This window comes from Crinia signifera, chromosome 11, assembly GCF_055691185.1.
Source record: "Crinia signifera chromosome 11, ASM5569118v1, whole genome shotgun sequence".
NCBI classification, from domain to species: Eukaryota; Metazoa; Chordata; class Amphibia; order Anura; family Myobatrachidae; genus Crinia; species Crinia signifera.
Genome location: NC_139227.1, coordinates 89,425,538 through 89,448,311, shown reverse-complemented (window position 1 = coordinate 89,448,311; position 22,774 = coordinate 89,425,538). Strand labels below are relative to the sequence as shown.

At 50.4% G+C, this 22,774-nt stretch overlaps 2 protein-coding genes across 14 annotated transcripts in view; both read left to right on the top strand.

Moving 5' to 3' along the window:
• LOC146046377 (myelin regulatory factor-like) overlaps window positions 1-14,391 on the top strand; it is a 170,791-nt gene extending 156,400 nt beyond the window's left edge. For 10 of the 13 annotated variants that reach the window (XM_083165645.1, XM_083165648.1, XM_083165646.1 and 7 more), the window contains 9 exons: window positions 22-102; window positions 225-298; window positions 386-538; window positions 630-857; window positions 1,136-1,223; window positions 3,841-3,915; window positions 4,013-4,115; window positions 12,807-12,911; window positions 13,170-14,391. In XM_083165645.1, the coding sequence (XP_083021771.1) occupies window positions 22-102; window positions 225-298; window positions 386-538; window positions 630-857; window positions 1,136-1,223; window positions 3,841-3,915; window positions 4,013-4,115; window positions 12,807-12,911; window positions 13,170-13,253 (991 nt within the window). In that variant the 3' untranslated portion in view covers window positions 13,254-14,391. The remainder of the gene's footprint in view (window positions 1-21; window positions 103-224; window positions 299-385; window positions 539-629; window positions 858-1,135; window positions 1,224-3,840; window positions 3,916-4,012; window positions 4,116-12,806; window positions 12,912-13,169) is intronic. The other 3 variants (XM_083165653.1, XM_083165650.1, XM_083165649.1) reach the window with 1 other exon arrangement.
• Window positions 14,392-18,934: 4,543 nt separating this feature from the next.
• Window positions 18,935-22,774, top strand: part of LOC146045819 (myelin regulatory factor-like) — a 49,707-nt gene continuing 45,867 nt past the window's right edge. Inside the window, exon 1 of the mRNA XM_083164900.1 lies at window positions 18,935-18,984. The gene's annotated coding sequence lies outside the window, so the exon portion shown is untranslated. The remainder of the gene's footprint in view (window positions 18,985-22,774) is intronic.

Below are 22,774 nucleotides of genomic sequence, written 5' to 3'. Positions count from 1 at the left end.
CTTGCTCTCTACTGCTGGCAGTGCTCTTACTTCACCGGGTGCCTGTACTCTGACTTTCTTCCGACAGACCCGTCTCACGCTCCCCTTTGCTCTGTGTACATGGTATGTTTCTATCACTTGCTTCATCTCACCCTTCTTATTGAGTCCAATGCCATCCTTTAGTCTATTCTGCTATCATCCCCCTTTGTTTTACCTATCTCACCTACATTTATTTGTCTGTTCAGCTCAAGTCAGAACTTTGATACCACACAACTGAGAAGCTCCACCACCCCTCCTCTACAGGCCACGGAAAGTTCAGGTAAGTGTTTCTCTCTCATTCTATCCATCCGTGGTGCTGTCGTCTTACTGTATTTTGTAATGAACTGCTGTGCATTGTCTCCAACAGATTGGTTACATAACTCAAATCCTTCCATCACGATAGACCTGTGTGTGACACCTCCGTGCAGTTCTGTATGCTGCTCTAGCCCTCATAGTGCGTCATCTTCTCCACCCGTCACATCTGGAAAAACATCTTCTCGTGCTGAGACCTCAGTAACAGGTGGGGGAACCTAAACTCTTAGATTAACAACACACAATATGTAGTGTAAATCCAGTTATCTGACTGATCTCTCTATACATTCCTACCACAGACAATGCGTCATCTGCAACCATCAGGAAGGCAAAGTCCAGATTCCTGGACAAGAGCCGAAATTACCTACAAACTGCGGCACGTCCTGTAAGCCCCCCACCTCAATATACTCAGGGCAAAAACAAACACAGCCCCAACAGCCTACCCGGGCAGGACCTTCGCAATAGGAGAAATGTGGAGGAGGAGGAGAGCATGCCAACTTCTATCACGGGCATCACACATGGGAATGGTCAGTGTCCATAGACAAACCAGTGTGGGTCATCCAAATCGACAGTACAATTAGTGTAAATTTGGTTATGTGATATAAACCATCATTGTACAATTGTGATTCAAGCCACCATTTTACAATTGTGATTCAGGCCACCATTGTACAATTGTGATTCAAGCCACCATTTTGCAGTTGTGATTCAGGCCACCATTGTACAATTGTGATTCAAGCCACCATTTTGCAGTTGTGATTCAGGCCACCATTTTGCTTTTATGACATCGGCTCTTGGTTTTCTGCAGAATCTCGTGCATCTGTCTCTTCCATCCGTCTTCTGGAGACTGACACGCTCATTACAGATCAGATGTGTGCCTCCCAAGACACCTGCAGGTACTCCATGTTCTCTGCAATGTCAGCTGTGTGCCAAATATGTCAGGCTTCATGACCTGAGTAGTTTCTGTAGTGGTCTTTTACATCCGTATGCTGCAGATTCTGTTTAGTTATGTGCATATGTCATGTGACGGATTCCGTTTAAACTCTATGTGGTACGTGCAGGTTTTGCATAGGCGCAAATAATTGCTGTGGATGATGGGTGGATCATGATGTTGTCTAAGGCTAGAAATACACTATAAGATTATCTGTCCAATCTTTATGGTTGGAACAAAATTATGCTAATGTTTGGAAGCAAGTAACAATGAACCATTTGCTCATGTGGTCAATTGTAGTTTGCTCAAATACATTCCAGATTTTCGTTCCAACCAGAAAGATTGGACAGATAAGGGGGGAATTTACTAAGCTAAATTCATAAAAAATAAGTGTATTCGGATACAAAAATACACCTATGTTTTACGAATTTGTATTTTGGGGATTTACTATCCCTAAAATACTTAAATTCGTATTCATGGCACATTTGTATTTACAAATACGAATGTATACGCCATCGACAGAATACGAGTAGCAATCACAATTCAAAATTTACTAAGCCCACTAATTGGCAGCCAAATATGCCAGGAAAATACACTTAATTTTCCTGGCATATTTGGCAGGAAATGCCCACCACACGGGCGTTGGGGACAGCCCCGGAGGGACAGGGCCCTTCATTGGGGGTGTCCCCCCCCCCCCAGGACCCCTGCCCAGGCTGACCGGTCAGGGGATTAATACTTTGGTCTTGTATAAAAAGTCTCCCCCCAGCTGTGGCATTAACCTGCTGGCTGGATGGGCCTGGTGCTGTTTGTTAAAATACGGGGGACCCCTAGTCATTTTGTCCCCCGTATTTTGGGAACCGGGACCAGCCCTGTGAGCCTGGCGCTGGTCACGGCTGTGAGGGGGGGTACCACACGCCTTTTTTATTTGTAATTTATTTATTATTCTTTTTATTTCTTAACACTGCAGCCGTTACAAATTCATATTTTAAAATACGAATTTGTATCGGAAAAACAATACGAATCTATACGCCATCGGAAAATACAAATAAGTCAAATACGACTGATTAGTAAATTTTCCCCCGGAATACGAATTTGTAAATGCCATATGATGGCGAAGCCTATTAAGAATAAGAATTTTCACATTCGTATTTCTCATTAAATAACAATCCATACTGTATGTCTAGAATGGGGATTCAGATGATAGATTGACAATGTCTAGGGCAACTGTTAATAGGGCAACACCATATAGTCAACATTGCCATGGTCAACATGGAGAAAAGACCGGCATGGCAATGGTCAACAGATGGAAACGTAGTTTTGGCATTATTTTTCTTTTTATGAAGTTTTTCATATTGTACCATCCATGTGGACTTTGGGAATGGTAACGTGCGGCAAAGAATCAAGGCACCTTGCCCAAAGCATGGCGAGTCATGAGGTACACTAATTTGGGGTCCATGTTCTCAAATCTACAAAATGACAGAAAAAAAAATGAAAACCCCCATGTTCACCTTTTCACGCGTCAACAATTTTCATGTAGACCATTTGTGTACATAAACTTTGTGCTTGTCGACCTTTTGGGGTAACCGAGACACTGGCGACCTTTCCATTGTCGACATGTACCTCACACTCTAGAACAGGCCTGGCTAACCTCTGGTTCTCCAGATGTTGGGATAGGGAACATCCCAGCATGCTTTGCCTCCGTTCTAGCATCCCATAACAGGGCAGCACGGATGGTGTAATGGTTAGCATTACTGCCTCGCAGCACTGAGGTCATGGGTTTAATTCCCGCCATGGCCCTAACTGTGTGGAGTTTGTATATTCTCCCCGTACAAAAATATACTGCTAGTGTAATTGTCTCCCGATAAAAATTAACCAGAGTGTGTGTGCGTGTACATGGGGTTTATTTTATATAGGACCTTATTCTGGTTTATTCGGTTCACGGAGGACCGATGTTTTGCATCTAGGCATACGCATTTATGTGCATGTGTAGTTTCCGGGTCCCATTCGCACCCAACAGTGCAGGTGGAGGGCATGGGGTGGCAGCGGATAGACACACCCATGGGAACGCCCACTGTTTCACCAGTGTTCCATTGAAAACGCTGGGCGTTCCCATGGTAATGAGGCAGTGACACGGCTGCTGGGGCGGGCAGCTGACATCACCGAATGTCAGCTGCCCGTCCTCTCCTCGCACAGGGTGCATGCAAACCTTAGGCACCTGAGAGTGTCTTAGATTTGCGTACTCGTTCCACATCAATCGATGGTCGGTGACCATCGAATGATGTGATCCTCCCCCAAAGGCTGCGAATGGATGTTTATGCAGAACATCCAGTCTCAGCCATGTGAGGGGGGGGCGGCCATCCCTGTCGGCGGCGGGCGGGCTTAAAAAGACACGCAGCACTGCATACTTTGCAGGTGCTGCGTTTCAACCAGAATAACTATGGCAATGCATTTTGGGACTTGTAGTTTCACAACAGTTGAAGAGGTTCAGGTTGGCCAAGCCTGCTCTAGAATGTGTAATTTAGATATTATTGAGTAATTAGAGTGTATACGTAACTGTCCTATCTTTGTGTCTCTCCTCACAGTGCAGGAAACTACACATATTTACTCCCTCTGAGTAAGCACAGCTCACTGACCGGCAGTCTTACACTGGAGCTTAAGTGAGTGCTCATATCTTACCAGTGACGTGTCTACAACATGGCTCCTTCCAAGTGGACTGTGCTTTATGACACTAACTCTTTGTCTATGTGCTTGCAGCTCCTCCATTCCTGTGTCAGTGAATTTGTGTGAAACAACTACTGGGAGAAACTGCGATACACCTGTGACCAGAAGCGCTTCCGAGGATCAGAGCTGCTCTCAGGTACTTACTGACAGGGCCGGTATTTGCCTATGGGCGCTGGCCACTAGAGGGCGGCCCGCACGCTGCCAGTGAATAAGGTGCTCCTCGACCTTAACAGAACAGGAGGAGCAACTAAGCTAGGATGCTGTGGAAGCACAAGAGTTGCCTGCATGGACTTAATGCACATGCAGTAAGTGCAATTAGCGCTCTTCAGCCACAGTCATGCCCAGAGCCCCTCCGGCTGCACCTTCCATCCACCCACCCACCCACCCACCCTGGAGTTTACCCTGCAGCCCCCGGCAGTCATTCCCGGAACCTCGACGGGCAGCTCAGCCCATGACATGTTCTCCACACTACCAGAGGAAAGTGCGGACAACAAATGGCAGGCAGGTATTGAAGGGGGGACAGAAGAATACTTAGATGAGGATACAGCGGGAAAGGTGAAGCGTGACCACCAAGAGGAGCTGTTATTGAAGACCAACGTGTGTGGGGAGGGGGAGAAGAGGAAGATTGGGGTGGTTGAAGAGCAGGGAGGACAGGTGAGGTTAGTGATCTGAAGCATTAGGGCAGCAGCAGCAGCATGGACAGAACTCAAGCGCTCAGCGTTATAATCCCTGTCCACTGACTGGAAATGGCAAACCCCTTTTCAACTCCACAGTATAACAGCTTTTATTTAGAAACTAGGTGATTCATCGCGCCCTACGGGCGCTCTTCACACCGTCGTAAGGGGCTGCGCCCCCTTAATTTGTGAACATTTGTATATGAGAAAGATGGTTAGAATTGTATGAAAGATGGCCTGTATTGCAACTTGAGTTATAGGTGAAATGTGTTAAATAGAGAGCATATGATGTGTAAAGGGGGTGTGTATTGTTTTGTTTAATTAAAAAGCGGTTACAGAGTAAGATGTACATTGATAGTGTGGATGGTACAGTGACATTTGTGGGTGTGGGGGGGGGCCTGTGTGTGCATGTTGTTTAGGTGTGTGTGTAATAATATAGTAGGGTGTTTTTGAGTCAGCGGCTCCCCACTGGCGGAGGTCACGACACAGGAAAACAGGAGGCTGGGTAGTGATAGGGGTGTGTGGGCATAAGGGGGACTAAAGAGGAGGGTGGGAGATACTGTGCAGCTTCTGCCAGTGGGTGAGGGTCCAGTGTGGCAGTACAGGAGTACAGGATGGTGGCCCTGAGTCAGTGTCTCCTCCTACTGGATGGGAGTTAGGGTACATGAGAGCAGGAGGCTGGGCTATGAGGCATGATAGGGGCATGTGGGCAAAACAGCGTCAGCGACTCCCCAGTGGTGGAAGTTACGGTTCAGGAGAGCAGGAAGCTGGGTAGTGATAGGGGTGTGTGAGTTTACGGGGGACTAAAGAGGGGCTTAGGGGTGCCGTGAATTGTGGGAGGGGCGTGGGGGGTGCCGTGAATCAAGGGAGGGAGGGGGCGCAGGTGTCCGCGGATCGTGGGAGAGGGCGGGGGTCCGCAAAGCGTGGGAAGGGGCGTGAATTGCGGGAGGGGGGGTTGCGAATTGCGGGAGGGGGGTGTGTGCGGGGGGTGACGTGAATCGTGGGAGGGGGCGTGAATCGTGGGGGGGGGGTGCGCGGGGGGTCCGTGAATTGCGGGAGGGGGGGCACGGGGCGCAATAAATCACCTAGTTGGTTATATATTCTTGTAGAAGGATGGTAGGATGTTGCTGTCATTCAGAATGCATTTACATAAACAGTAATAGTAGCAGTAAAAGATCTGACTTAAAACACCTACAGTAAAACAGAACAGGTGTTATATATTATACAAAGAATTGGTTGAAGATGTGTAGGCTGACGTGCACATAGTTGTCACTGTAAAAAAATTGCTACAAGAAAAAATCAACACAGAAAGGTCAACACATGTAAATGTTGACATAAGTGTGGCACTTCATTGGTGTCCATGTCGACACATGAGAATGAATATGAAAACATTAAAAAAGAAAAATAAATCTTCAAAAACTCATGTCAACCTTTTTCATTGTCGACCATAGCCGTGTCAGTGTTTTGCATGTGCCATTTAATCCTGGGGTTGCCGTGAATTGCGAGCGGGGGTGGGGGGGGAGGGAGGAGGTGAGGTGTGTCCGCGAATCACGGGAGGAGGGGTCGTGGGTGGATGCCGTGAATTGCGGGAGGGGGGGTCGCGGGGGGGGGGGGTGTGGGTGCCGCGAATCGTGGGAGGGGGGGTCGCGGGGTGCCACGAATCGCAGGGGGTGTGTCATGGGGTGGGGCCGCAAATCGCGGGAGTCGCCGCAAATTGGGGGGGGGGGGGGGTGTGCTGTGAATCGCGGGAGGGGGGTCGCCGGGGGGTGCCGCGAATCGCCACAAGAAAAAATCAACACAGAAAGGTCAACACATGTAAATGTTGACATAAGTGTGGCACTTCATTGGTGTCCATGTCGACACATGAGAATGAATATGAAAACATTGAAAAAGTGAAAAATAAATCTTCAAAAACTCATGTCAACCTTTTTCATTGTCGACCATAGCCATGTCAGTGTTTTGCATGTGCCATTTAATCATGAGGTTGCCGTGAATGGGGGGGAGGGGGAGGGACACATTGTTCTGTTTCTGGACTTTCTTCTTAATTGATGGATTACCATCACCTGTGCTTAAACACCTTTCTTATCAATTACCCTGTTTAAAACAGGTGATGATAAATTAAGATGGAAGTCCACAAACAGAGCATTCTGTCCCTCCTGGAGAGGGTCATGTTGGGAGGTATGGAGGTGTGGGGCGCTGACCTGGTGTGTCAGTCTGGTGAGTAGCTGTGTCTTTGCTGTGAGGCAGAGGGTGTCTGGCACTGTCTGTGGGCTCACTCATGGGCTGGTTCTCTGTCGTGTGAGTCAGTCATGTGAGTCAGAGGCTCCACCCAGCGTTACAGCTTCAGACACACTTTGAGTGACAGATGTAGCCAAATATATAAGAGATGTAAGATATCTTATTTAAATTTATAATTATTACAGTATTGATTTGATCTTTCATCCTTCACAATTATATGTCTCTCTCGCTCTCTCTCCTACTCTCTCTCCCGGCGCTTTCTCTTCTTTCTTCCCCGGCTGCTGTCTCTCCTCGTGTCTCTCCCAGATGCTGTCTTTCCTTGTCTCTCTCCCCAATGCTGTCTCTCCTTCTTAGTCTCCCTGATGCTGTCTCCCCTCACTCTCCCCTACACTGTCTCTCCTCCTCACTCTCCCCTACACTGTCTCTCCTCCTCACTCTCCCCTACACTGTCTCTCCTCCTCACTCTCCCCTACACTCTCTCTCCTCACTCCTTACTAAAGCACTTTCTGTGTTGTCTGGCAGTCACTAAAGCGCTTTCTGTGTTGTCTGGCAGTCACTAAAGCGCGCTCTGTGTTGTCTGCCGGTCACTAAAATGCTCTCTGCATTGTCTGGCGATCACTAAAGCGCTCAATGGGTAGTATTCAATGCCGCGGCGAGCGGGTTAAATAGCAAGGATTGCAGAAAACCAGCGATCCTCGCTGTTTAACACCCTCGCCCTATTCAATGTTCTGGGGGAATCCTCGCCGTCACAGGGCGGCGAGGATTCCCCCAAACAGCGAGACCCGCGGCTAATGCAGCGAAAAACGGAGCGAGGGGGAACTGGCGTATGAAGGGGGGGTGCGTTGAATACTGACAGGGTGAGTGTTGACAGCGAGCAGGAAGCCCTGCTCGTTGTCGCCGCTCGCTCACGGCATTGAATACCTGCCTTTGTGCTGTCTGGCAGTCATTAAAGAACACTCTGTGTTGTCTGGCGGTCACTTAAGCACTCTTTGTGTTGTCTGGCAGTCATTAAAGAACTCTCTGTGTTGTCTGGCGGTCACTAAAAAATGCTCTGTGTTGTCTGGCAGTCATTAAAGAACTCTCTGTGTTGTCTGGCGGTCACTAAAGTGCTCTCTGTGTTGTCTGGCGGTCACTAAAGCGCCCCCTGTGTTGTCTGGTAGTCACTTAAACACTCTGTGGTGTCTGGCGGTCACTAAAATGCCCTCTGTGTTGTCTGGCGGTCACTAAAATGCTCTCTGTGTTGTCTGGCGGTCACTAAAATGCTCTCTGTGTTGTCTGGCGGTCACTAAAATGCCCTCTGTGTTGTCTGGCGGTCACTAAAATGCTCTCTGTGTTGTCTGGCGGTCACTAAAATGCTCTCTGTGTTGTCTGGCGGTCACTAAAATGCTCTCTGTGTTGTCTGGCGGTCACTAAAATGCTCTTTGTGTTGTCTGGCGGTCACTAAAATGCTCTCTGTGTTGTCTGGCGGTCACCAAAATGCTCTCTGTGTTGTCTGGCGGTCACAAAAATGCTCTCTGTGTTGTCTGGCGGTCACTAAAATGCTCTCTGTGTTGTCTGGCGGTCACTAAAATGCTCTCTGTGTTGTCTGGCGGTCACTAAAATGCTCTCTGTGTTGTCTGGCGGTCACTAAAATGCTCTCTGTGTTGTCTGGCGGTCACTAAAATGCTCTGTGTTGTTTGTCAGTTACTAAAATGCTCTTAGTATTACATGGTGGTCCTGCAGACAGTGTTAATGTTACTTTTACTATTTTTATATTTATGTTCAAAAATCTAAAAATGAATATAGTAGTAGTTATGCATGAGTGAAATATGCATGGAGGTTAAATGGGGATGCAGGGACGGTATTGTGCAGGTTTGCCTAGGGCAGGGCTGGGCAATACCGGCCCTCCATATGTTAATGAACTACCCATCCCAGGATGCTTTGCATTAGTTTTGCTATGTGGCCATGCTGAAACTGATGCAAGACATGCTGGGATGTGTAGTTCATCAACATCTGGAGGGCCGGTGTTGCCCAGCCCTGGCCTAGGGTGTCTAAAAACCTTGCACAGCCCTGCTTACAGGGCAGAGTGGTGTTCCCCGATGAACCACATAACTATAGTCATGGAGGAATATGTACCCTTCATGTGAACACCAGACTCCTCACCGTACATATATTGCAGGGTATAACAAGGAGCCCTTTTTATTAAACCTTAATACAGTATAATGTAACAGCAGTACATTTATGTGGATGCTGCAAATAAGAATGTGTTTTACACACTTACTGGGCTGTCTCAGATGAAGCACAATGGTCCCTGATGTGAGGAGAACCCTGCGCCTTCTGCACCTGGGCTCTTGCACAGATTCAGACTCATCCCCCTTTCACACTACAATGAGCTTGCAAGTCAGGTCGCAAGACGGGTACAAAATCCCAGGTGCGACCCGGCTTACATGCGCTTTCACACTAGCCACCCAACCCGGCATAAAGACAGGCGGGTGGCATAATCGGGAGGCGGGGCTGGGGCGGCGCTGGGAGATGTCAGCATCTTCCAGCGGCACCTTTACAGTACAGTGAATGGGGCGCGACCCGGGTTACCTGTTCATACTGCCCCTGGACCCGCGAGCATCCCAGACAATCTTTCAGGGCCCTTTCACACTGACCAATTTCCTGGGTTGTTGCGCATTCACGTGCGAAATTGGTCAGTGTGAAAGGGGTATTAGTTGCACACAGATGTACAAATGTCACATGCCTCAGTGGTCAGTGTACGTAGCATAGAAGTTGTCACTTCTGTCTGCTCTCATTACACAAACAAGATGCACATTTGTAGCAAACACTATGCTTGGTGCGACCAAGTGGTGGGGTACCTGATCCCCTGAGAGGCGATACAGAATTTGATATTTGAAGGAGCAGTGAGAAAAGACACCGGTACATCTCCTGCAGTGCCGTCTTTCCCATTGGGCACGATGGGCAGTTGCCCGGGGGCCCTAGGACCTAGGGGCCCCCGGCCCAGCCCAATGGGAAAGATGGTGGCCGGGGTCCGGGAATCCGCTCACTCTCGCTGGGGGATCCGGGCAGGGGGATCAGGGCGGTGGCGGCAGAGGCGTAGCGAGGGCGGTGCCGGTGGAGCACCAGCTCCGGGCGATGGAAGCTATCCTGGCGCCGGAGCCGTCCCAGCACCGCCAGCTCGCCCGCTCCATCTCCCCCGCTAGCTCCCACCTCGGCTCGCTGTGTGCGGGAGACGTGATGCTATTTAAAATTCACGTCTCCCTCTGGACCGCCAGCCAATAGGCGCTTGCGGTCCAGCAGCCAATCAACTGGTGGCTGCTGGACCGCGAGCGCCTATTGGCTAGCGCGGTCCAGCGGGATATGTGAATCTTAAATAGCAGGCGCAGCAGCACACACTAGTGCACTGTTACAGCGGGGACTGGGAGCGCCTGGGCAGCGGGCAGCTGGGGGGTCCCCATTGTCAGATGTCGCGCGCAGGGGCGATCCGCGGCACTGCTCCCCTCTCGTGACAGCCATCACAGCCGCCGCAGCTAACATCATCATCCCGCCCACCCGGCTCCCAATGTGCTGGTAAGTTGTGGCCATCAGAAGGGGGACCATGCTCGAGCTCCAGTATAACAAACCTAAAAGAGGTCCAGACTCACCACCCTGGTGTTGGATGGTATGGGTATGTTGGGGACAGTGAAAGAGTAGGGTGTGTAATTGGGAGTGGTGTAGAGGAATAGGGAGTGAATGTGGCACAAACAGGGGGACTAGGGTGTATATGTGAGTAAAGCTTTATAGGGGGTCTGTGTGTGGAACAGTGTGTTTGTGGTGGGGATAGAGGGTTATGGGGTGTATGTTGGGGGACAGGGTGTTTGTGGTGGGGATAGAGGGACGTGGCAATGAGGTCTCTCCTCTTATATGGAATCAGTATGGGAATTCTGTAAGGGGCAGTAATATGGGCAATGTTTAAGGGGCACTACGAGGGGAATTATGTGTAAGGGACATTACGCCGGAAGCTGACTGGCTGCCGCACGGAGCCAGAGAGGTGAGGGTTGGAGAGGTGACTGTGGGCTCCTGGGCAAACTAATTTGGGGGGGGGGGGTCCAGTGAACTAGGTTGCCCAGGGGCCCTTCCTAATGTTAAGACGGCCCTGATCTCCTGGTGTAATACAACGTTTCCTACAATTCTCTTTTTGACGATGGTGTTCTACTATTATAGTAAGAGAGTCTGGGGAGGGTTTAAACTCAAAAGTGGACGTGCTACATTCTTACAGGTGATGATGCATTTTCAGTCTAGATCTGGGGTAGCCAACTCCAGTCCTCGAGAGCTACCAACAGTTAATGTTTTCCAGATCTCCTCACAGAATTACAAGTGAAGTAATTAGCTCCACCTGTGGATCTTTTATAATGTGTTAGTGAGTAATGAGTGCACCTGTGTACCTGCCGGGTGACCTGGAAAACATGAACTGTTGGTAGCTCAGATTAATGGCCACTATAGCTCCTAGGTATCTTTAACAAAGGACCTTATTCTGGTTGACTTGGTTGGATGCGTATTCGGACGGGCGGCCGATGTTTTGCGTATGCGCGTGCGCAGAGTCACTTCTGCGCATGTCTGTAGGCAGAGACCGTCCGAATTCAGCTAGAATTCTGCTCGATGCGGCCGTCCGAGCAGGAGGTGGAGAGGGGCGTGACAAACTGTTTAGGCTCATTACCATATGCGCACTCCCTGCATTTCATGGGCGTTCACATGAAAACACTGGGCGTGCGGAAATATGGTTGTGACGTGCGTGCGGGGTGCGTACAGCTGACATTGCCGGATGCCAGCTGCCCGCCCATATCCTTGCTTGTATTCGGACACATGTATGGGTGGTCTAGAGCACTCGTGCCTGTGTGAGCGCTCGGGCCATCTTTCGATGGTCGCCGACCATCGGAGGATGGGGGTGGATCCCACAGGCCAGCGAGTGTATGTTCACATGAAACATCCATTCGTTGGCCAATCGCTCAGCACCTGAGCATATTCGGTGAGCGAATGGGCTGTACGCTAGGCGGGGTTTGAAATGTTCGCCGCCCGTCTGAATACGCACCCGACCGAGTCAACCAGAATAAGACCCACGGTGCTGACAACCTGTAAGCATCCGCCTTTAAACCAGTGGATCTGGTGGATCTAAAGATGATTATGTTGGAGGCTGCTGTCCTGATGGCAGTTCCCTCAATAACTGAGGGTTCCCTCGCTGCGCTCGCCACCTATTTTTGGGACATACAATCATATTATTGTATAGCTAATGTCATGGCATCGCACACCCTATAAAATCGCATGCGATTTTGTGGGACATGCGATGCCATGCGATGCGATATAGTGGGGTACAATGAACATAGAAAAAATTACATAAAAAAACTATAATGGCCCATGCGATGCGATTTCCCTGCAGTGCCGTACGTAGGAAAAGTGGGTGCCTTGCTAGGAAACAAGTACCCTTTTTTACATTGTAATTCATGCCATAGACCAGGGGTAGCCAACTCCAGTCCTCGAGAGCTACCAATAGTGCACATTTTCCCAGTCTCCTCACAGAATCACAAGGGAAGTATTTAGCTCCACCTGTGGATCTTTTATAATGTGTTAGTGAGTAATAAGTGCACCTGTGCAGCAGCTAGGTTGTCTGGAAAATGTGAACTGTTGGTAGCTCTTGAGGACTGGAGTTGGCTACACCTGCCATAGACCATTGTAAGTCTCTATCCTGTGCTGAGCACCCTAGGGCTAGCTAGACAGCATATAGCAAGGGTCCTAAAGCTGCCAGATTCCTGCTATGGTACCATAGACCCTGGCTGCTACAGGCATTTGCAATAGCATGATCAGAGACTATAAGCTGCCTAATAAAATGTAGTATTATATGCATGTCCACTTGGTAGTAAATGTAATGAGAGTTGATGGAAACTTTTTCTCTCCCCCAGGTCTCTGGAGTGTGTACCCAGCCGATCCCATCATCGTACCACTTATGGTCTCTCCAGTTGTTTCCTTCCCAGGATTTCACCTTTCACCTGCAGGTGTCACCTCCGGTAAGCCGTTCCGATCTACTCACCAGTGTCCTTAGTGCATTTACAACAAATACGCAGCCATCAGCTTGGGTTACATTGTGCCAGTCTTCCCAGAATCCAGACACCGATTATACTACATTGCCAGTATTAGAGTAAGGTCATTAGACAATAGATGTGCCTTCTAGCACCTGACATCCCCCTCTATTGTATGATACTTGTGCAATGTCCATGCCTCACACGCAGGAGTCTTCTCTAACTGTCCCTCTTTCTGTCTCTCAGGGAGCAGCAGGATGCTATGACACTTCTCTGGATCCTTCACAAGTTACAGACTATTATTTCAGTTTTTACCGACTCTGCGACTGACGCGCTCGTTGAACAGCTGGAAAAAAAAACACATTTCTCTTGTTTTTTTTTCATTGGGCACAGAAAACGTGTCCCTCCCCCTCCATGCCCCCCAGACTGCGGGCAGCCGCGGGGTGACCCAAACCCCTCACTGGATGTGCAACACTGGACCAAACCAAGCAGCACTGGAATCAACTGGGCACAACTGGAAATCAGTAAACCATCACACTGGAGACACAGGGAACTATCCCCACGCAAGAAAAATGTGATTTCCCTAGTCCAATAATGGGGAATGTAAAGGCTGAGGATGGGTGCAGCTTCTCCCCCCATGCTAATGATTTTCTGTATGTTAAATGTTATGTATGATTCTGTTACAAACCTTCCCTCTATCTGTGACCCTCCCAATCCTTGATTGAAGTTACCAGGAAGACCCCATCTCCGATTGTTGTTAACCATCTCCGCAAGCTGTGTAGCTCAGCAGTCTGAACTGTTAGCTGCTGTCGCTAAGCCAGAGGCTGCACAAGCCGTTTTACGTTACTGAGATATCTTTGTGTTCTGTTGTATTTTATGTGAATTTTTTTTTTTTGGTTCTTGTTTGTTTTGTATTTAATTCTCTAACCACAAAAGTGCACTTAATCCTAACATGGCGTGAGGACCAAAATTGTGCCTTGAAAAGAAGGGGGGCAGTCATTAGTGCAAGATGGTGAATCAGCGCTCCCTAAACTGGGCACGCGGCGCGCCAGCGCTGCGCAAAAAGATGGAGTGGTGACTTTATTATTACGGACCCAGATACCAGACCCCCGATCGGTCTTTCTGACGTCATTTCTGCTCTTAATGTTAAAATCCTGTAAATATGGTTTTCTTACAGTTAATAAGACACTAATCGCATTGTAGCATTTTAACCCTTCCATGACTGGAGGTCCAGGCCTATAGTATTGGAAGGGTTAAACTGCCATTTTAGCTGGACCTATGAGCTCAAAGCATTTTTAATATTTGTTTTTATTAAATTTCCCAATTTGTATTTATATTCCCTTGCTACTCTCCTTGCACTGTTATCCCCTTCCTCTTACCCTGTTCTTTGGGTCTGAAGTACAAAAAAAAAAAAAAAATCTTGTCTGCATATAAATCCCCAAAATATAAATAATTATTTGTACTCTGACTGGTGTTTTGTGACTGCAGAAACATTGAATTTGGAGGTCCTGTGGGCGCACACCACATAACACTAGAGATAAAGGGGTTATTCTGGTTGGTTCGCAAGGCTGCAAATTCACAGCCATGAGAGTCCACCAAACACGGTCTTGTACGGCCACCACCCATTCGCAAGGGCTATTCCCTCGCAGGGCCTGCGAATGGCTGTTACACAGTAACATCCATACGCAGCCTACTGTAATCCACTCACATCTTTCGATGGTTGGCGACCATCGAATGATGGCGAAGGTGCACGCATGTAAAAGTGACTCTTAAGTCACTTACATATGCGCGGATGCTCGGGAGTTAGCGGGCGGTCAGCTGACCCCCACAAGGGAGAACAGCCGCTGCCCGTCTGTCAGGGTTTTAGCAGTCGGGATTCCGACGTTGATGTAATTACTGTCGGAATCCTGACTGCCGCTCAGTCATCCGGCACCAATAAAGACAACCTGGTGCCACTGGGGAACAGAATATAGATCGGAAGCCACAAAAAGATGCTGTGACCCCTTACTGCGCCCAGCCATCACCCTGCCAGAATAAGCCTTGTAGGCTTGGGTTTGCTCTGCTTACCTGATCCAGTTGCTGATGTTGTTGCTGTTGATTGTAGGTTACAATTATTCTTATTGCGTAGATTTTTGATAGACTTACACAATGTTGAGTTTATAATATGTAAGACTTTGCTAGGCACCGGAGCGCCCCAGACGGGAGGGGTGCCCCGGCGCTCAACTGCTGGGAGGGGGGGGGGGGAGGGGGTGTGCAACATGTCCGCCAGGCCGCTGGGGGGGGGGGGATGTGTCTGCTTGGAGGTGGGGGGGCTGGGATGGTGTCCGCGATGTGGGGGGGGGGGGAGGCAGGGGGGTTGCGAGCGGTGTGTCTGCGCGGCCGTGGGGGGGGGGTGTGTGTCCGTGATGTGGCTACCCGGCCGCCGGGGGGGGGGGGGGGGGAAGGGAAGGGGTGCGCAATGTGTCCGCTGGGGGGGGGGGGGGGTGTGAGGGAGGAAGTGTTCACTCACCGAACACCTGCTCCTGCTCCTTCCTCCGGCTCTCTCTCCTGCTCCTCTGCTGCTGCTGCTGATGCGGTTGTAGAGCTTTCCAGCTCACTACCGCCCTCCAGTGGCTGGCGCCCTAGGCAAATGCCTAGACCTGCCTAGTGGTGGCGCCGGCCCTGCTTTGAGTATAAATAACCCTGTTCCAATATAAACAGGAGATTGTTATCTGATATAATACAATATTCATTTTAATAATATGTATGGACAAACTCCCTTTCATTGAAATCACATTGGTCAGGTGGAGAATGTGAAGGAAAGCTGTGAGACTGGAGAACAAGGAGCATTTTATTCACCTAACAGATACAGTTATAGACATGCCCAAGGCAGGAAAGGCTACAAGATAATAGCCAATAATAAAGGCCAAGTGCTCTGATGTCCCACTGTAGGATCAGTGGTGAAATGGAAGCTATGTCCTGCTGCCCAGGTGCTGCCTAGACCAAGCCGCCCATCACCCGTCAGCGGTAGAGCCAGGAGACTAGTGAGAGACCCACAGGGTAGCCGACTATTGTTATAGGAGGACCTACAGAGCTCAGTGCCTCAGGTGGGAGTGAGGATGCACCAGTCAGCAATATGAAAAGCTCTGCACACAACTGGCCTGTATGGGAGGGTGGCTAGAAAGAAGCCATTATTAGAGAGACTGCATCAAGCACATCTGGATTTGCCAGAAAGCATCAAAGTGATTTAGATACAATGGGCCAGATGTATCAATCTTTTGAAAAAACAGAGAGTGATAAACAGCCAGCCAATCAGCTCCTACCTGCCATGTAACAGGCTGGGTTTGAAAAATGACAGGTTGGAGGTGATTGGCTGGCTCTTTACCACTCCCCACTTTATCACTTTTTGCAGCTTGATACATCTGGCCCAATGTGAGATAATGTTTTGTGGTCACATAAGACAACAATTAAGCTTTGTTTCCTCATCTATAAATGCTCTGGGTGGCACACAGCAAATAAATTACAGATTCCTCAGCAAGCACCATCCTAACTGTGACTTATGGGGTGGGGACATTCTGTATTGTCATGGGGATGCGTTTCTTCAGTGAGGACTGGTACATTGGCTTCCTCGTACACTTTTACACTGTGTGTTCTAGGAGCAGGAGAGATGTGACAGGGGAACCATTTGCAGCCATGAGGCTGTATGTTCTGTAACCCGATCACACCTGTGCAGTGAAGAACAATTGGCACGAGCAGCAGTGATATAACTGGCTGCAGCCCTGGACTCACCAAGGTAGTTCAGCAGTATCCTGCAATGTCCTGGCCGGTCAGGATGGCTACCTAAATGACGATCGCAACCGGCTGCTGACAAGAGTGCAGGGATTGGCTGGAGTAGGTGCTGTGGTGCAAGTAAGGGGGTACGGAGTGGTACGGCGTACCTTTAAGAAATATGTTGCTGATACACCGTATCACCCCGCATTCCCTGCTGCGCTTCTCCCACCCCTCTGGCGGGTGCCACCGGTGAGAGGTGAAGGAGAGAGCAGAGCAGCACCACAGGTTCCCCCACCCCTCCAACAGCTCTGCTGCTGCCACTGAGAGACTAGAAGAGTGGAGCACAGGGTCACAGGCTTTCCTCACCCCTCCAGCGGCTCTCAGCCATTTCAAATATAGTGCAGCTCCTGAGCCAATCAGAGCTTGTGTACAAGCAGTCATGTTGATTGTCTGCCTGTTCACGGATTCTGATTGGCTCATGTATCGGCACCATATTTGAAATGGTTGAGAGCAGTAGGAGAGGTGAGGGAAGCCTGCGGCATTGCGCAGCCTGGGGTCGGGGGCCCAGGAGAGGCATGAGCCGACGGTTGACGGGAGTCCCCTGAGCAACAAGCATGTAATCCCCCCACCTTGGGCAACAAGGATGTAAACCCTTTTTCATCCCCTTTGCAATGAATGTGTAATCACCCCATGACAACAAGCATGGAACCCCCCATGGCAGTAAGCATGTAATCCTCTCATGGCAACAAGCATGAAACCCCCTGTTCCAACAAGCACAAAACTCCTGGCATCGAGCACACAGCTCCTGGCAACTAGCATGTAGGTAAGTGGCACTTATGTGACATAATATTTAATAGGCATTACGGTGTGTGACATAATGACATGTAATGGGCATAATGGCATGTGGTTTAATAAGTACTGGGCATTACTGTGTTGCGCATAATAGGAAGTGGAATTTACAGTGTGGGATATTATGTGTAATAGGCATTACCTTGTGGGGCATAATGTGTAATGGGCATTACGGCATATGTCATAATGTGGCTATGTCCTATTGTCCTGTAACCACTCGTTTAGTTTCATATGACCACGCTCCCTCATGACACATGGTCAGGCCCACTTTTGGCGCACTCGCTTAGAGTACCGATAAGAAATCATTTCTACTTGCGCCACTGGGTAGGTGCCAGAGGGCAGAGGAAGTTCAGAGATTTGCCAGTCTCTGTGGAGAAGTCTGCCCTGATTCAGAGGAGCTGTCCTGGTGCTGAAGGAGGATCAGACGTACAGGTCTGTAACTAGACTCCTCATACACCTCAGAGATTACTAGACTGCCGGATGACAGGAAGTTTATTGTCATTAAGTCCTAAAACAGCGCAGTTGGAGGCTGATTCAGGATCGCGCGTATCGATCTGAGGGGGTGATTCAGGAGTGATCGTCCCCAGTGTACTGATGGTGCTGCTCTGCGCATGCTTATGGCCAATTATACGCATATGCAGGGCCGCTGTGCGAACGCTTTCGACACCTGTCAAACGTGAGGTGCTTGCACGAGTAGGGGAGGGTACAGGAAAAGGCCGGAGCGTACATGTAGACAGTTTTTGATGTAATGTTGTAGAGCTGCAGATAGGTGGCGCTGCAGCGCACAGTTCCTCGGCTTTCAGGCAGCTCCTCTCTCTCTCTACCTCACAGGTAGGGTGGCCAATCCCGGGATCGGGATCCGCGGGATCCCGGGATTTGGCCCCCAAAACACCGGGATTTCAATCCCGGGATTGGAGTTTCCAATCCCGGGATTTCGGGATTAGACTGCGCATGCGCAGTCTAATGCCGGGCAGCGTCTGAGCGGGTGCTCAGCAGCTGCCCGGCTTCTCCCGTCCCGGGCAGCGCGGCTCTGCGCAGCGTGACGACGTCAGAGGTCACGCTGCGCAGGCCGCACTAGCTGTCTGCCTCCATGCTGTCCCCGGAACAGCCTGCCCAGCCGCCCCCGGAACAGCCTGCCCAGCCGCCCAGTCCCCTGACCAGCCCGCCCAGCCCGTCTACCCAGCAGCGGACCTGCCGGCATGCCACCAGCGGACCAGCCCGGGCTCCATCACCCCGGCTCGCCCACCCACCCGGCCGCTCCACGCATCTGTAAGTAAATATGCGGGGCGGCCGAGGTGGGTTTTTAATAGTAGGGAAGCCAATCCCGGGATCTCGGGGATCCCGGGATTGGGCATTTTTCAATCCCGAATTCCGGGATTGAAAAAATGCCCCGGGATTGGCTTCCCTACTCACAGGGCTGTGAGATGGGGCTGCTGCTGGCCTGGTGAGGCTGACTCCCCAGGTATGTGTGCTTTGTTGTTGGTGCCAGCAGAAGGGGAACAGGCAGTGTGGTGAGGAGTGTAAGAACATAATACATCACTGTATGCTGGCCCAGCGAGCACAGTGATGTCTTGGTAGCACTGCCGCAGTGGGGGTGTGGGGAATAATCTATGATTGCTTCTTGTGAGGCTTATTTTCTTAATGTTTATTGCTTATGTGTTTTTATAAACATAGTGTGTGTTTATGCTACGTGTGTATGTATGGTATATGTGTGCGTATGCCCTGTTTGTATATATGGTATGTGTGCATGTATGCCCTGTGTCTATGTATGGTATGTGTCTGTGTATGCCATGTGTGTGTGTGTGTGTGTGTGTGTGTGTGTGTGTGTGTGTGTGTGTGTGTGTGTGTATGTATGTATGGTATGTGTGTATTTATGTCCTGTCTGTATTATGTATGGGATATATTATGTGTATGCCCTGTGTATATGTATGCGTGTATGCACTGTGTATATGTATGTTATGTGCATGTATGCCCTCTGTGTTTGTATGTATGATATGTGTGCGTGTATTCCCTGCATGGGTGTATGTATAGTATGTGTGTATCTATGCCATCTATGTATGTATGGTATGTGTGCGTGTAGGCCCTCTGTGTGTGTGTGTGTGTGTGTATGTATGTATAGATGTGTGCGTGTATGTATGCCCTGTGTGTATGTATGGCCTGTGTCTAAGTATGGTATGTGTATGTCCTGTGTATACCGTATATACTCGATTATAAGTCCAACCGAATATAAGCCGAGGCATCGAATTTTACAACAAAAAACTGGGGAAACGTATTGACTCAAGTGGGACCCTCACTCGAGTATAAGCCGAGGGGGTCTTTTTCAGCATAAAAAATGTTCTGAAAAAGTAGGCTTATACTCGAGTACTGTATATATATGGTATGTATGGTATATGTGTGTGTGTGTGTGTGTGTATGTCTGGTATGTGTGCGTGTATGTGTGCATGTATGTTCTGTGTGTATGTATGGTATATGTGCATATATACCCTGTGTCTATGTATGGTATGTGTCTGTGTTTGCCCCATGTATATATGTATGTATACTCGTATATTATTTATGAAATACATGCAGATGACTGGTGGTGTAGATGCCGGCAGTCAGAATACAGATGCCATCATCCTATCCCTCCTTGCTAGTGCCTAACCTTCGTGCCCCACAGCCTAACCCTAACCCCCCTTCTTTCTAATAGCCGAACCCTCCTGACCACAGCCTAACCCTAACTCAGCCACTATTGCCAAAAACCTAATTTTCTTCCAACCTAACGCTGGCCTGCCCCATATACTTATGATTGGGATCAGGGGGTAACTAGAACTTGCAGGGCCCCATAGCTAAATCTTGAAAGGGCTTCCCACCACCACCACCTTTGTCACTACAGTGCTTCTATGGGGGGTGGGTGCTAAAAAGAGAAGGTGGAGAGAGGGGAGACAGAGAGCAGCAGGAGTGAGATAGAGAGGGGGTGAGGTGATGAGCGGGCGAGAGCTGGTGAGGTGACTAGGGATGATGAGGGGGAGGAGAGGATGCAGGTCAGGTGTGAGGTGATGGGGCGAGAGGTGGTCAGGTGACTAGGGATGATGAGTGGGAGGAGAGAATGCAGGTTAGTGGTGAGGTGACGGGGGCGAGAGGTGGTGAGGGGAGAGATTGTGAGGGGGGGTGTGGCAGGGATAGAGTTGGTGAGGTGATGTGATGAGGTGAGGTTCCAGGGGGTGATGGGGGAAGAGGAGAGGACGCATGTCTTGATTTCACTAGCAATGGAGGGTCTTACATTCACAGCGATGACAGCCACAGGCCTCCTCCTCCTCCCATGGCTGTAGTGACAGTTTTCCTCCTGGGCTTCTGCATCCGCGGACCTCCACCTGCTCCCACAGCTGCAGTAACTTCTCTCCTCTGGTGCTCCTGCAGCCGCTGGGTCTTCTCCTTCTCCTGCTGCCACAGGGGAGGAGAGGAGGATGCTGCTAGAGCAGGGTTGTAGGTGGGTAGGCTGACATGGGGGGAGAGGAGTATGCTGCTAGAGCTGGGTTGTAGGTGGGCAGGCTGACATGGGGGAGAGGAGGATGCTGCTAGAGCAGGGGTGGGCAGGCTGACATGGGGGGAGAGGAGGATGCTGCTAGAGCAGGGGTGTAGGTGGGCAGGCTGACATGGGGGGAGAGGAGGATGCTGCTAGAGCAGGGGTGTAGGTGGGCAGGCTGACATGGGGGGAGAGAAGCATGCTGCTGGAGCAGGGGTGTAGGTGGGCAGGCTGACATGGGAGAGGAGGATGCTGCTAGAGCAGGGGTGTCGGTGGGCAGGCTGACATGGGGGGAGAGGAGGATGCTGCTAGAGCAGGGGTGTAGGTGGGCAGGCTGACATGGGGGGAGAGGAGGATGCTGCTAGAGCAGGGGTGTTGGTGGGCAGGCTGACATGGGGGGAGAGGAGGATGCTGCTAGAGCAGGGGTGTAGGTGGGCAGGCTGACATGGGGGGGAGAGGAGGATGCTGCTAGAGCAGGGGTGTAGGTGGGCAGGCTGACATGGGGGGAGAGGAGGATGCTGCTAGAGCAGGGGTGTAGGTGGGCAGGCTGAAATGGGGGGAGAGGAGGATGCTGCTAGAGCAGGGGTGTAGGTGGGCAGGCTGACATGGGGGAGAGGAGGATGCTGCTAGAGCAGGGGTGTAGGTGGGCAGGCTGACATGGGGGGAGAGGAGGATGCTGCTAGAGCAGATGTGTAGTTGGGCAGGCTGACTGGGGGGGAGAGGAGGATGCTGCTAGAGCAGGGGTGTAGTTGGGCAGGCTGAGATGGGGGGAGAAGAGGATGCTGCTAGAGCAGGGGTGTAGGTGGGCAGGCTGACATGGGGGGAGATGAGGATGCTGCTAGAGCAGGGGTGTAGGTGGGCAGGCTGACATAGGGGAGAGGAGGATGCTGCTAGAGCAGGGGTGTAGGTGGGCAGGCTGACATGGGGGGAGAAGAGGATGCTCCTAGAGCAGGGGTGTAGGTGGGCAGGCTGGCATGGGGGGAGAGGAGGATGCTGCTAGAGCAGGGGTGTAGGTGGGCAGGCTGACATGGGGGAGAGGAGGATGCTGCAAGAGCAGGGGTGTAGGTGGGCAGGCTGACATGGGGGAGTGGAGGATGCTGCTAGAGCAGGGGTGTAGGTGGGCAGGCTGACATGGGGGGAGAGAAGGATGCTGCTAGAGCAGGGGCGTAGGTGGGCAGGCTGACATGGGGGGAGAGGAGGATGCTGCTAGAGCAGGGGTTTAGGTGGGCAGGCTGACATGGGAGGAGAGGAGGATGCTGCTACAATAGTAGAGTGGGTGAAGAGTCTGGAATGGAATAGAAGGAATGGGATCATTCGTCAGACTGCATTTAGGTCTACAGTCATTAGGTCGACCCCACTAGGTCGATTGGCAGGAAGGTTGACCTGACTTAAGGTCGACATGGACCAAGGTCGACATGACTTAAGGTCGAATTTGCATAAAGGTCGACATGAGGAAGGTCGACTGGTCATAAGGTCGACATGGGTTTTTCACTGTTTTTTGATCCGAATGTCGACATAGTCGACATGGACACAGTTGGCAATGAGAATCGGACCCTCGCATCGCTCGCTTCGCTCGCAATGCTTCGGGCACGGTGCCTCGCTGCGCTCGGCACACTATTTTATTCTCCCACCACGCCCTAGTGGATGGTAGGGCATGAAATACCGCCTGTCGGCACATGTCGGCTCAAAAAACAGTGAAAAACCCATGTCGACCTTATGACCAGTCGACCTCCCTCATGTCGACCTTTAT